This window comes from Folsomia candida, unplaced genomic scaffold, assembly GCF_002217175.1.
Source record: "Folsomia candida strain VU population unplaced genomic scaffold, ASM221717v1 Fcan01_Sc008, whole genome shotgun sequence".
NCBI lineage: Eukaryota > Metazoa > Arthropoda > Collembola > Entomobryomorpha > Isotomidae > Folsomia > Folsomia candida.
The window spans coordinates 6,308,234-6,322,919 of NW_019091200.1; the positions used below are offsets into that span (position 1 = coordinate 6,308,234).

At 40.2% G+C, this 14,686-nt stretch overlaps 4 protein-coding genes across 5 annotated transcripts; 2 read left to right on the forward strand and 2 right to left on the reverse strand.

Annotated features, from left to right (window-relative positions):
* Nucleotides 1-130: 130 nt before the first annotated feature.
* Nucleotides 131-1,919, forward strand: LOC110852953 (COBW domain-containing protein 2). The gene is made up of 8 exons (XM_022101139.2): nucleotides 131-308; nucleotides 423-615; nucleotides 689-928; nucleotides 1,002-1,133; nucleotides 1,206-1,262; nucleotides 1,334-1,517; nucleotides 1,587-1,722; nucleotides 1,794-1,919. The coding sequence occupies exons 1-8, from the start codon at nucleotides 233-235 to the stop codon at nucleotides 1,871-1,873; spliced, it is 1,098 nt and encodes a 365-aa protein (XP_021956831.1). The 5' UTR covers nucleotides 131-232; the 3' UTR covers nucleotides 1,874-1,919.
* LOC110853599 (sodium/calcium exchanger 3-like) lies at nucleotides 1,880-6,110 on the reverse strand. The gene is made up of 16 exons (XM_035854364.1): nucleotides 5,519-6,110; nucleotides 5,356-5,447; nucleotides 5,097-5,295; nucleotides 4,693-4,954; nucleotides 4,488-4,626; nucleotides 4,336-4,417; nucleotides 3,987-4,242; nucleotides 3,879-3,919; nucleotides 3,643-3,808; nucleotides 3,369-3,562; nucleotides 3,050-3,293; nucleotides 2,912-2,967; nucleotides 2,686-2,854; nucleotides 2,555-2,621; nucleotides 2,187-2,479; nucleotides 1,880-2,122 (listed from the first exon to the last, which is right to left on the reverse strand). Exons 1-16 carry the CDS (start codon nucleotides 5,828-5,830, stop codon nucleotides 2,043-2,045), a joined length of 2,652 nt encoding a protein of 883 aa, XP_035710257.1. The 5' UTR covers nucleotides 5,831-6,110; the 3' UTR covers nucleotides 1,880-2,042.
* A 1,524-nt stretch (nucleotides 6,111-7,634) lies between these two features.
* On the forward strand, nucleotides 7,635-10,567 carry LOC110853600. 2 transcript variants are annotated; one of them, XR_004835412.1, is made up of 5 exons: nucleotides 7,635-7,767; nucleotides 7,893-8,103; nucleotides 8,185-8,318; nucleotides 8,476-10,233; nucleotides 10,324-10,567. XR_004835412.1 is itself a non-coding variant. In XM_035854367.1 (3 exons), the coding sequence occupies exons 1-3, from the start codon at nucleotides 8,082-8,084 to the stop codon at nucleotides 8,548-8,550; spliced, it is 231 nt and encodes a 76-aa protein (XP_035710260.1). In that variant the 5' UTR covers nucleotides 7,963-8,081; the 3' UTR covers nucleotides 8,551-8,806. The 2 variants fall into 2 exon arrangements, 1 of the variants encoding a protein (XP_035710260.1); XM_035854367.1 differs by lacking the exons at nucleotides 7,635-7,767; nucleotides 10,324-10,567 and having other exon boundaries at nucleotides 7,963-8,103; nucleotides 8,476-8,806.
* Nucleotides 10,568-10,860: 293 nt separating this feature from the next.
* Nucleotides 10,861-14,644, reverse strand: LOC110853601 (forkhead box protein D1). Its single transcript, XM_035854365.1, has 6 exons — nucleotides 13,802-14,644; nucleotides 13,376-13,488; nucleotides 13,020-13,064; nucleotides 12,911-12,932; nucleotides 12,096-12,163; nucleotides 10,861-12,007 (listed from the first exon to the last, which is right to left on the reverse strand). The coding sequence occupies exons 1-6, from the start codon at nucleotides 14,222-14,224 to the stop codon at nucleotides 11,197-11,199; spliced, it is 1,482 nt and encodes a 493-aa protein (XP_035710258.1). The 5' UTR covers nucleotides 14,225-14,644; the 3' UTR covers nucleotides 10,861-11,196.
* Between the last annotated feature and the right edge of the window lie 42 nt (nucleotides 14,645-14,686).

Genomic DNA, 14,686 nt, shown 5'->3' on the forward strand with positions numbered 1-14,686 from the left:
ATGAGGTAAAATCCAATCCAATGTAATCATGAATTTAAAACATATATATTCATGAATGTAATGCATGCCAAATATAAATGTAAAGATGAGACGCTTCCATGATTTGGTATCAATATGGTCTTTTTTCCCATCAGTGCAAAGCGCGACTAACTTTTGCATCCACTGTCGAGTGTTTTTCCACATTTCTGCATTCTTCTTGTTTGAATTCTTCTTCTTCAAATATTTAAAAAACATGACCGACGACGACGAGGTCCCGGAATTAGTCCCACTCGGAGGCAATCCACCCGTCCCGGTCACCATTCTTACCGGTCAGTAAATATATATGTCGGTCGACATTTAATTAGAAATTCACTCAAAATGTTACACAGACTGTATATGGCACAGAAATTTTGTGTGATTTAAAATTTATTTTTCTCTCTCAGGCTACCTCGGAGCTGGAAAGACCACCCTCCTGAACTACATCCTTCATGAACAACACGACAAGAAAATCGCCGTCATTCTTAACGAATTTGCGGGCGAATCCAGTGGGGAAAAAGCCCTTTCGGTCGGAGTGGGTGGTGCTTTGTATGAAGAATGGCTAGAGTTGAGGAATGGCTGTTTATGCTGCTCAGTAAAGTAAGTGAGTTAATTGCGTTCAATTAGTTACTTGAGTAGTTAAGTTAATACATGATAATTATCTTAATTTCAGGGATAATGGAGTCAGGGCTATCGAACAATTGATGCAACGGAGGGGCAAGTTTGACTACATTTTGTTAGAAACGACCGGCCTGGCGGATCCTGGTCCTATCGCGACGCTTTTTTGGTTAGACAAAGAACTCGGAGCGGATGTTTATCTCGACGGGATAATTACCGTAATAGATGCCAAGTATGGGCTGCAGAAATTGGGCGAAGTTCCGTCATCTCCGTCTCAAGTCTCTGCCGCAGTGAGGTTCGGAGGAATACTTTAAGTTGTAAAGGTAGTAATAATCACACACAAGTCTAAATCTGTAATTTTCTTTCAGGCAGGTTGGTCTCGCCGATTTTATTCTGTTGAACAAGACTGACCTCGTTCCTAACGAGGCCTTAACGAAGGTGAAGAGTGCAATTCAAGCCATCAATTCTACAGCAGCCCTTCATCTCACGCAGTTTTGCAAGTGGGTCGAGCATCATCATTAATTACAAAATGGTTTTATAATGCAATTAATTCAAACTAATTTGTATTGTAGGGTTGATCTTTCTAGTATTTTGGACCTTAATGCATACGAAGGGATAAACCAGCAACGGTATGAATTTGTATATAGCAAACTTTATGTTTTACTTAATATTCTAATTAATTGTGCTGTTTAATTTCCAGACTAGAAAAAATCTCATCCCAATCAACCCCTTTTTTCACACATCTTGATCAAACAGTGGGGACGTTGTGCCTCCCACTTCCCACCCCTTGGACCAGATCAGAGTTAGACTCCCTGCTTCAAAGTATTTTATGGGAAGAGAAATCTACAAGTGATCCCCAACAACAGGAAATCTGGCGTCTCAAGGTGTCACAGGAACTATAGCTTCTGGACAAGTAAGGTTCAATGCATAAAATTAATAAATTTTATATTTAGGGCGTCGTTGAAATTGATGGAAACGACGGAACTCCCGAGATCCTTATGGTACAAGGAGTCAACGAGACGTATGACCTGACCCCACTTGCAGCAAATTCGTGTCAGAATCCTGTCACCAATCAGCTTGTTCTTATCGGTAATTTTACAAAAAATTCTATCAATTTCAATTATTATTTTATCATGTTAAATTATCGTATACAATTTCAGGACGCAATCTCAATGAGTCCAGCCTCACTAAACGTGTAAAAGAAATCATCCTTAAAAATCAAGAAGCTGAAATAAGCTAATAATAATAATAATGAAAGTACTTCAGTATATTTCATATGGTCCAACCAAACTGTTTATATGTTATTTTGAAACCCCAGTCATAATCAAGCACTAATTATGTATATAAACCACTCCCAATTAGGTACGCTACTAGTAGTTTAATCGTGTCCCTATTATCAATCCCGTCATCTAACATTGCGCATGTTCGACCCATTTGATAATCGTATACGCTTCGAGGGACGACAGTGTCACATACAGCAGCCAAAGTCCTATCCAAAAATAGAAGCCTTTAAAATTATCCTTCATCTTAATAATTTCAACCTGTGACCTTACCTACTAGGAGCAATGAGGTTATAATCTTTGGTCCCGTAGACCCACCCAGTTCCGCTTTTCCAAAAACCTTCAAAAATCTCCTCGCTGTCAAGAGTCCAACCGCAGCAATTGCAACCGCGGAATAAACCAGGACAGAGAATCCTAACGATCCGGCGGGTACATTATAACCACCCGGCGTGCCCCTGACTGCGTGAAAAATTGTTGCCATCGTCCACGGGAGACCTAGTCCGAGAAAGACGTTGACCGAGTTTGAGCCCGTTACATTTCCTATTGCATTGTCTGCAGTGTCGTCACTACAAAAATTATGGATATGAATGCATGCAAGAGATATCATTAGCTGCAAAATTCTTATTCCTATTTAAACTTACTGTTTTGCGGCCGCCATGGAGGCAAAAGTATCAGGCAGAGACGTCCCAAGGGCGACGAAGGTGATAGCTACCATTGGTTAAAGGTCACATGTACTTTTCATTTTCACCAGCGAAACAAATTTATAACTCACCCGTGATGGTCGGCTTGAGTCCGACAATACAGCCAAAAACGGTCGCAATATCTCCAATAACCGCGGTCAAAACACCAATCGTGAACAAACTGATTAAAAAGCAGAGCCAACCTCCCAAATAACTCGGTGGTGGGATCAGCGCAAGCAGCACTTTCCACGGGAGACAAATCTAAGCCAAAAAATTCGCTTCATTAATACTTCAAGACATTAAAAAACTATCGCTCACCAAATGCATCACATAATCCATCCTCGTTGGCTCATCGTCATCCCCAACTTTGAATGCTTGAAATAACATACGTTTTAAATTTAATTCTTTTGAATAATAGTAACAAATAATAGAAAACTTAATTATTTATTTATTTACCTTGAATCAACTGGTCCCCGATCGTGTTATGGGCAGAGATGATTTCCATTTCGGCCGCAGCCAGCTCAACAACCTTGTTCACCGTGTCCTGAAATGCAGCATCGTCAGAGATCGTGATGGACGCCTTGACCATTTTCCCCATCAGGGCTCGACCCTCGGTCTCGGTCAGAAATACGTCAAACGTCTCGGCACTTCTGTCCTGATTGTTGTCCTGGAAGAGGGGGATGTGGAGCAGCTTGGATTTCTGCACCCACAAAAAATAAATAAATGACACTAATCGTAACTAATTTGCGCTCTCAATTTGCCCATTTTGACTCACTTCTCCATGCTGGAAGGTCAACTTTCCCACCATTCCTGTGGGGTGCTTTACTCCTCCCATCGGATCTGGTACGGTTTTCCACTTGACGGACACAATCCCGTCGGCGCCATTGGTTCGGACGACTTCTACGTCGACTTGTCTCGTCGTTTCGGAAACGAGCATTCCCCTCTTGGCGAATGAGATTGTTCCTGGATCTGGATAAACAAGCAACGGTCAGAATTTTATTGTTGTTTTTTTTTTAATTTTTGCTGCGTCGTCATAAGCATATGAATACTGTCGTCGTCGACGATAGTGATTTCCATCGTGTGGGTTGGACCGAGCATAGCGTCGTCACGCATGAGACCATTTTCGACGGTTAAACGGAGAAAGAAACTCTCATCGGGCTCAGCTTGGTTGTCGTCGATGATTTTTATATCGACGGTCCTCTCATTTACGAAGGGCTGAAGGAATCAGTGATAGGGAATTAGTGATTTTTGAACCTAATAATAATAATAAACTATTTATTCTTACCTCAAAAACGACTTTAACATCGACCTTTTCATAGTCGGAACCTGCAAGATAATTGATCAGAGGTTGACATTTAGTTTGACCAAAAATCTGAAAATATATTTACTCTACCCTCTTTCGCCGTGCCCTCGATACTCAACACTCTCAGGGTGACCTCGTTGTCGACCCTGCCAGTTCGTAAAATGGTGACTGTGAGAGTTCCAATGTTTTCCGGGACCGAGAACGATGCAGCCTGAAAATCAAAGATGGCTTTTTTGTGCAGCATTTCCGGACTCACTTCTATCACGGTGAGGGCTGCGGAAGGTCTCTTCTTCTCAAAATCGTTGATCATGTTGAAAACTTGTTGTAGCTTCTCGTTCAGGGCGGGCTTAATTAAGTAATTAATTAATTAGTATGCAAATTAATAAGGATATTACTAAAAAAATAATAGTAGTAGTACGCAAACACTAAATGTACCCACCTGTAATTTGACTGACCCCATCAACGCTCGACAAGCCCCCATTCGATACCACAAACGAGAATGGCGTCGTGTCTGGACCAATCTTTAAAACCGAATCTGAATTTATTCAAATATCCCATAACTTTGTGTCCGCTATGCAAATTTAATATTACTTGTACGCCACGAGGGACGCGGCTTCCTCATCCGTGAGTTCGGCATTACCACGAATCTCTTTGTAAAATGAGAGCAATGCAGCCGAGTTGATTTCACCGTTTGAATTGTAAAGAGGATTCTCATCGCCTCTGAGTAGACCTACATAGATTTACGTGGTAAATTGTCAATAATCGGTAATTTATCCATTTCCGGTATTAAACTCACTCGGTGTCGCGCTTTCCTCCTGTCCGCCGTCCATCTCTCGCTGAATTTCGGTCGCCTTTTCGACCAAACTCTTTCTCAAATTCTTCCTCGGATTGAAACAGAACTGATTGTCGGCCCACCACGCGATCATGACCAGACCAGGAAAGCAGAACAGAGTCACAAGCGCTTCCCAGAGTTCAACCACGTCTTTCGATATAACCTCTAGGACGAGCCAGAGCCATAGGTACGCGAAAAGAGAAAACAACGTTGTGATGATGAACACCTAAAAAAATTGCAAGTTGTAAGTTTCAAATTGCCGCTATAGCGCGCAACAATAAATCGCCAGTTAAATCGCATCATTCTGGCACTCTCTCAGATTACAGATATATCTCGCGATTCAATAATTTTAAAAGATATTGCCTCACATTGTAAATATCGATCCTCCTAATCTCTCCCCTCGGCACTCCGATGACACATACGGCCGTAATAAATAACAAATTAAAGGCCGCCGACCCCACAATAGTTCCGGGTCCGAGGTCACCCGGTTGGGATACGAATTCGTGGTTCAACGTTTCGATTACAGAGAGGAGAATCTCGGGGGCAGAAGATCCCAACGCCATCAATCTGTGAAACACTACCTTTTAAATTGTGGACTCTCAATTTACCTATGTGAGGAGATCTTACGTGAGATTCGCGACTGTAGGATTCCACACCCGGACATTTACTTTTATAGTGGTTTGAAATTCTTTTCCTCCACTCCCGACATCAAATGGGATCTTAAAAGGTCGGAAATAGAGTTTGAAAATCCACAATATTTCCATCATATTTTTTTAAATGTGCAAGTTACCGTCTTAGATTTTGAGATAATATATTCGATACTGTTCATGAAAATGTCAGATGCGATTGCCACCCCGATGAAGAACCAGACGAGGGCCAAGAAGTAGACGATACCACGAATCCACTGGCGCCACAAGTCCTCTCCAGGCAGTATCGGGAGCCATAGGGTGCCAAGTGCACTGTGATTTGTACACTTCTGTGTGTAGTCTTCGCATACATGCTTCGGATTTGCCGTTGTAGTATTAATAGTGTCATTAATAGTTTTCGCCGTGGTCGTGGCGATGGTGGTAAAGATGGAGGTGAGATTAAAAGTAGTTGCCATTTTTTTACGTCTCAGATCATTTGGCCACTAAACTGACTTCGTAATTATCAATTGTGTCATCCTCTCCAATAATTAATTTTATAAAGGTTGGTTTCTGATTTCGAGTGAAGAAAATACAAATTATTGTTACCTTTGAATTTGACTTAAAAAACAAATGCATGCATGTGTGACATCAAATTTTGACTGGCAAGGTTGAAAGATTTATATTTGCACATTTACGTGGTGATTATCACTTATTTTTCTGTAAGGGTTAAAATTTGTTGCTATGCAATGAAGAAATCTAGCAGGAATTTCCTCACTTTCGTCCACATATCTATGTGAACGTTTTTGACGAATTTTTCAGACACCATAATGTCTTCACTTCCGGTGCCCAAAGCGTCGCACGCAATTGTCAAGGTGTGAGAACCTACATAGAAATATATGATGATTAAATAAGTATATGTAAATCGCTCCGAACCGAATTTTTATTTCCGTTTAAAACTATTTTCCAGGTATCGCGATGGACGATGCTGAGCTTGGGACTTGTTTATGGATTCCAGAGAAATAAGGTCTTAGGCAATCGGGAGACAGGACGTAGGGCGAAAGAGGAAGAAGAACGACCAGCCAGGGAGGCGGCGTTGAAGGTCGAGAAGGATAGGAAATATAAAGGTGGTTTGCAATTTGTTGAAATTTTTGGAATTTTATTCTAAGGATTTTTTGACATTTTCGTCTTTTTCTTTGTGGTTGCAGAGGAAATGGACTATCTTGCACGAGCAGCAGGGATCATTACTGTTGGATCTGGAGATGGAAAGGTGGCTACGGATTTCAAATTACAATAGGGTTGTTTGTGGGGGCAAAAATAATTATATGAATACGACAGACACTATACATAATGTATGTAACCTTAATTTCCGTTTAAACCTTACAATTCCTTATTTCAAATTCATGCGCAAAATTTAAAAAAAGAACATTACAAAATGGAAAAACTTGTCAGCTGCATATATAAATTTGGTTTCATGGTCATTGCGATAAGATGATGACGACGCATAATGGGAATGACCAAACTAATCTTAAGACAGATACGTAGATATGACGTGACCCGATGACAATTTAAGTATTTAAGGTGAAGTCGAAGATGATGTTGCTCTTGCCGTCATGTCGCAATATTTGTGCAATTCCGGCAACGTATTTATGCATATTTAAAATAAGTCTCGTTTCTTACGAGGGGAAGGATGTTTGCCTAAAACTCTCTCCTCGTCTCATCTCATCTCATAATAAACTCGCATTCCATTTTTTTGTATTCCTCCACGCCCATCGTAAAATCCCATAAAATAAAATATACCGGAAATCCTACCTCTTCACCATTCAGTAGGTCATCCAATCCAAACCAACAACTTGATTTATACATAATTATCCAAATAAGAGACTCCTCTCTGGGTAAGTGGTCACCAGTTGTGACTTTGCCACTCATCCAGCAACAATACATAATTGTTAGAATCTCAGAAAAATGACCCTGTATTATCATCTCCTGGCCTTCCTGGTGGTGGGTGCAACTTCGGAAGATCGCCACCTTCAGTTTACTCCGAGTCGCCCAGATTTGTCGTTGACATCCAGCCAGCATCACAACACCGTACTTCCGCCCCCCAACAGTTTCAATGTGAATAGTAATAACAATATTGAGGACAACGAGGTCACGAGGTCATCCGCGTCGTCGCCAGGGTCAGAATTATCGGCGTCAGCTTCACAACATAACATTCTTCCTCGGCATTTTAACAGTCAACCGTGTCACGGCGGAGGTGGGTATCATTCTGCTGGTCCGTGCTGCGTAAATCAGGGACCGTTGCCGTTGCCACATCGTCCACCACTTATCATTCCGCAACATCAGGGAAATGTAGGATGGCCAAGACCCCATCGTCCCCCGCCACCACCTATTCATCACCCACCTCCACCACAGTTGGGTATGACAAAATGAATAAGTTTTGTAGGAATTCTGTAGCCAAAATTGACTAAAATTACATGATAATAATATAGTTAGATTGATTAAAAACCCTTAATTATCTAATTAATCCTGAAAAACTGTTAGGATGGGTGAGCGTAAAACCAGGTTCTTGCCATTTCAAATCTCCACTCGCCTTTCTTGACAAGTTCTTTCCTGAAAAGGGGGCTGGCCTCGGTCTCGGCGTGGGTTGGGGGCACAACGGCGGTGGGAACCATCTCTTCAAAGGAAAAGGTAACATAGTCGGCTGGACGGGATGGGAACCACCCTCGCAAAATGCAGGTTTCCACTTTTACCGGTAATTGATAACAGCTTATCAAACAAATCCAAATTTTATAATAAATTTTAACTAATAACAACCCACATTATCTTTATGAAGACGTCGCCACGACCAAATCCTTCACCCTCATGATCACCAAACACAAGGCTGGGGTCGTCTCTTTGGCGGAATTAAGACTGGTGGATGGCATCACGATCATCACCAATCCTGCCATTCCGATCATCACTGTCCAGGTAATTGTGCAGTATTAATAGCAACAAAAAGATAGGCATTAGTAGTGCATCCATTTTTTACGACTGTATGTAAAAGGGTGCACCAGATAAGATAACAATACACTAAAAAAGAACCCAGATTACACTCTTAATGCATACTTGTTAATTTACGTAACAGGGTCACAAAAATGCTGTTCTGGCTTGTGCAAACTTCCTTCGGGAGCAGGACTCTTGCTCGGCTGAAGGAAAATGAGGCAAGTTGAGACTCTCTCAAAATCTCAACCCGTATATTCATCCCATCATCATCAAATACACAGCAAAAAGAAAAGTGAGAGTTTCCCACATCCATCCCATCTCGTCTCAGAAACCAATAATATTGGTCTATCCCAAAAAAATATGCTAGTTTAAACTCCTCTCTCTCTCTCTTTACACAGGGAGCTCTTTTAAAACAAAATGTATTCATTCCTTGGTATTCCTCGTTAATAAGAATAAAGACCTCGTTAGTTTTACATGAGCATTTCTCAACATGCAGTAAGCGAGGTGACAAATGAGGGTGAGTGAGTGAGAGGACATACATACAGCCGCGCAGCCAGCCAGCTATGTACTTACTTATTTGTACCGCTTATTAGTCTCGTTTCCAATCGACTGGAAAAAACATTTGGTCTGTCGGTTCTTATTTAAAAGACAAACACATGTTTGTTAAACATCTCTTTTCCCTTCTGGAGAAGTGCTTTGAGGAAAAATCATCAACATTTCTTGCTTTCTCACTTCCCCTAAATAATTTCGTGGTTGGTGTCGGTCCGACATTTGAGACCTTGTTTGAAATAGCTGCCTAACAAGTAACCAGTCCAATTTGTCAGTAATGTGCTGTGGTAGATTTAATATCGGTAGAAAATAATATTCCTTTCTGAGGAGAGAGACGAAGCGGCGTCACTTTTTTCTTGTCTTTTATGGCCCAATTAGGTAGGTATCCTTACACTTTCTGGTCATACATATTTACGAACACAATGCTGATTAACAGGCATTAAATTTCGGGTGATTTACATTTATTAGAGTAAACAGCGCAGAGTTTAGGATACACGACGAGCAGTTATCTCTCGTGGGTAATAAATGTATAATAATACTAATATTTCGCTCATCCATCCATCCAGGTGAGTAAACCCGTCGGGTTTGGTTAATCTTTACCAATAATGAAATAAAAAGGGCGGCCGCTGCTTTGGCCTTATTTTCATCTTCCTTCTCAAAGTACAAACAAATATTAAATGTTGTATGTATAAATATCATCACAATCCCTTCACTAAATATTTTCCGACGTCGAGTAAAGTAAAACTTATTGAATCATTTCACCATTCTGCACACACAGTAAATGTGAGATGAATCCAAAATCACAACAACATTGTACAGATACACATACACACATTATGAAAACATGAAAGTATGGTGTACCCCTATTATTATTATGCTATTATTACTATTATCCATCCTGACTGGATATCTAGCTGGCCGCCGACCCAGGAGAAGAACACAATAAATCCAAACAAATCAGCATCACGAGAAATCATCAAAGGGCTCCATTTCACATTTCACTAGACTAAACTGTACTTACGCAGAATGATTATCTTACCTGAACGACGGAAGGGATAGACCGACCGACATGAATGATGTTCATCCGACCATACGGTCGGATGAACCCCACAAATCAACAACCCATCCAAAAAGTGACACATATTATTATTACCATTTCAAATAAATGTCAAATCGGACAAAGGCCCGGTCCGATATGCATAATGGGATGCATAAATAAATAAATGTAAGGCCTATGTACACATATTATTTACTTTTCAAAACTTACTACTGGGTGTCTTCTTTGTGCTAATAATAATATAATAATTCTAATAATGTGGTGACCTCGGGTCAAGCCAGAGCAGATATGAAAGTAAGAAAAATTGGGGTATTTTGAGACTATCTCAACCTTTTCCTTCTCCCATATTTATTCAGTTTTGTTGAAGTAAACTTTTTTTAACAGATCATCATCATCATGATCCCTATTATGATTTCGTATCTTATCATCGGAGCAGTTGGTGTACATATTGCCGTCGTGTTGGTGTTGGTTAAGCCCCAAAAAAACGTTAGTTATCCATCCGAAGAGAACAAGATCAAAGGGGAGTGAGAGATAAAGGAAAGAAGGCAGAGATACATACACTGTGCTGCACTTTGTATGTATCTGAGGGTGAGGAATTCCAATAATAAAAGTAGCCAAGTTTACATAATACGTTGCAAATATTTTAAACAAGACTTATTTCAACAGAATAACATATGCCACATGAAATCAAATCTTAAACCAGGCAACAAACACCCGTTAGTTTTAGTGAGCTTTGATTTGATCTATTATGTGTGCATGCATGTGCTACTAACTAAAACTATGCATACTCTACATAAAAATATACAAAAATAAATTATCTCACGGTCTCTTCTTATTCTTCTTTAAGTCATGTCACGATGTACAAACAGTGTGTAAAGAGAACGACACAGATTTATTTTCGTGAATTTAAGTAACGATTCATTTAATTTCATGATTGCATTTTTATTTCGTTCTCTTATCTTCTTCTGTACAACATTTCTAAGTATCTACAAAGTATTTATTATTAGTTGGGGAATACATATTTCACAATAAGTAAAACTAAAAGTATTCCATTCGCTGATCCACCTCCGATTGTTTCGCAATACACACATACATAAGTAATTGGAATAAAAAATATGGAGATAAATTAATTAATTAAGGACATTAATTAATTAATTAAAAAGTATCACAATAACATGCGTCACGACGAATAAACAAGTATTAATTATCATTAACCATTTCATCAATTATGACTAAAACTGCTTCTTCTTATTGCTATCACTCCCTCCACGAGCCCCCATCGCCCACGGGGAGAAATGCTGACGAGGAATTGTTAATATTTGTAAGGTTACTACTCGACCTTTTCCCTCTGTTACCACCCCCACTGCCCCCAATTGTTGTCAAATTACGCAACAATTTCTCCCTCTCCTTACCATTTCGTGTGGCAGATTCATTATTTCCACCACTCCCACAATTTCCAATAAGCCTCTCAATGGAGAAACCCGCCTTGAGATTGGTTTCATAACTTATTTTTCTTCGTCGACTTTCCCTCTCGATTTCATCCTCTTCGTCCTCCTGCTCCTCGTCACTGATAACCGTGGTGATAACGTCGTCTCGGGTGTTGTGGTCGTGCTGCTGCTGCTGTAAGGATAATGACGTCGGTGGGGGTTGTGGTGGGGGTGAGACTTGAAGCGGAAATGGTGGGAGTAGTCTTCTCAGGGTGTCCGGTGAGGGGAAAAGGGCTGGTCGAGAAGCTGATGTGGGGGGAAATTGGTGCAAAAAGGGGAACAAATTTACCTCCAGGAGGGACGATGGTGGAGGATTTGTCGAAAAGGGGGAAGGATTGGCGGAAAAGAAAGCTGGATGTTGGAAATTTCCGCTATTTCCACCTCCGCCTTGTTGTTGTTGCTGTTGCTGCTGTTGTTGATGGAATAGTGCAGCGGCTGTGAAGAAGTCGGCCATTGGGTGGTGAGGGTGCATGTTGTGGGGGTGGTGGGGAGAGTGGTGGTGATGATGGTGGTGATGACTTAAATGAGACATGGGACGTTTGTACCGTTTCCGCCGGCGGAGGAAGGACCCATTGTCAAACCTTGGGGAATAAGTGGATGAGTTAATATGTGTAAATGTATCTATATGCATATGTTGTGTATGTTGGGTGTGGTTGAGATGGGACTCACATATCTTCCGCCATGGGGTCCAATGTCCAGTAATTTCCTTTCCCAGGATTACCAGGTTCGCGTGGAATCTGGTTAGACACATACACACATGATTAATGCTATACAATATATTCAAATGAAGCTCGCTAACGTATGGATTGAATTTAAAGATAAGGTAACCCTACGAGTGGCAGAAAACGTCATACCCAAGGGAAACAAGGGTTGTGTTTTAAATGCAGAGGAATTTTTGATGCATTGATCGGTTACATATTTAGAAAAAATGCAGCCAATCCCCAATTAATTAAGAGACAAACAACTAATTATAAAAATCTTTGCTGATCATTAAAAACGTGAAACATGAAACGCCAGCAGGCAATATCAGCTGCTAACGTCCCTTGACATCATTTCTCAAAGAGAAAGTCTTGAGTCGCAAGACTTCTATGCGACTCAAGACTTTCTCTCGTGATATTGCTCGTAACATTACTTTTGACATTGCACATAGATTTATGCTGCATGAATTGGGTGAAAGTATGAACTTTTACAAAAAGAGAAAGCTGTGACGCAATATCCAATCTAGCCTAAGTCCAAAATACTACTAAACTATGAAATATTCGAGGATTGTGGGAGTGGGTACTGGGTAACTACCACATATTCGTTCAAAATTAATGTGCAGTAAAAACCTGAAACGCTGTAAATGGCAATCAGTAACTTGTGCGATTTGACTTTTTGCAAAATTTTAAGGGCTTTACTCCATATTAATTTTTACTCGCAACGGTATGCATGTCCATATGTATCTTAATCTTACACGGTAAATAAAATCACGTAAAACTACTTACTTTTATAAAACAGTCGTTGAGACTACATAGGGAGCGTTCAGAAATAAATCAAATTAAAATTATATGCAAACTATAAAATTGTATGTTTCATAATTATACAATTTCTGACCTTAAATTGTGGCGAATACTATTTTGCCAAGCTGGAAACTTTTCTCTGAAAAATGGACAATAAAAAATCAATAAACATACCGTCGAAATGAGATCATGAGTAAATTTAATCGAAATTATGCATCATATAATCACTAATAAATATTTCGTTGAGTTATGCAAACACTAAAGTTTTATTTGCCAAAATATTATCCAAGACTTGATTGCATATTATTATGTAATATTACTAAAAAAGCGGCATCATATCATAATAGTGAATTGGACGAGAGATTAGCATATTCGACAGATTATTGTATCGCTAAATCCGTCCACCCAATTAATGACACAGAATTAAGTAACTTGTCCAAATGCACTCACCTGTAGTATGGGAATCTGTTGATGATAAACTCGCAAATGCCAGAAAGTGTCAATTTCTTGTGGGGACTTTGTAGTATACTCATCGTGATCAAAGCTATGTACGAATAGGCTGGCTGTGGAAAGAAATAAAAATACAAAAATTAGTACCATCCAGATTATATTGCATCATTAAGTTAAGGGGACACAAGTGGGGTACTTCATTATCCCTGCTCACTTTCCCCGATTTTTTTCCATATTTGAGACCATTATGGACAAAGATCTTAAAAATTTCGAGTGACCTTACCCGAAGGGGGCAAGTGTTGGGAAGGTGACTATGATTTTTATATGCAAACGACCAATACTCCAAAAATGTATCAACTTGAAATTTTGAATGAACATGCAACGCCAGTAAAAAAAAAAGCTACATAAATAATTTTTAGATTATACCTTTGCATGTGTCGAACCCTTTCCCCCTTTTGCCCCCGAGGTGGCCATCCCACTTCCCCCTTCGCCACCTACACCCTCACTTCCATCACCTTTAAGGGTCACCTCGTGACCTCCTCCTCCCAAACCCCTCTCCAATTCTAACATTTCTCTCAAATCGGCCCCATCCCCGTCACATTCGTCATGTCGTCTGTCTTGATGATGATGATGGTGGTGGTTGTGATTATGGGGTCGACTGCTCGTCGTCGTCATCATCATCATATCATCCTCCGACCCAGAGTCGACATTTACATCCGAATCGGAATCTAGTATCTCACTCGACAGCATACTTTTTGCTGAGGTTGTTGTATTGGTATTATTATTATTATTGTTATTAATTGTGGGTCGCAAGTCGAGCGGAGAACTTGTGGCAGAGTACATCATCATGATTTGATTATTGTGACGGTGTCACACCACTTTCACTTTTTTATTAAACCACACCACTATTAATTACCTTCTCGAGTCTCAACTTGCCTCCACTTTCACTTGGAGTGTTAATTCTCCACCAAAATCCGTAACACACGTACAAATCCTCTTGTTATCTAATTTAGATACACCACCCACTACTCCAATAATGTATCCGTCCTGCTTCACTGCTCGCACGGTACTGATAGCATTTCATTACTTTGTTTATGATCCATACCCTAAATCCGTCCGTATACGTAACGTGGGTGTTATGTAGTGGTACAAAATTTATGTATTATTCTTCTTCCTGGAACTGGGGTGTTATCTTCTCGCGTTGTGTCGGCGCAGCAGTCTGATTTTTTTAGATTTGATAACTTAACCGTCTTCCCTCTGGATAAGAGTTTGGTTAGTGACTGCATGGTCCTCTACAATTATCCTGCGTCC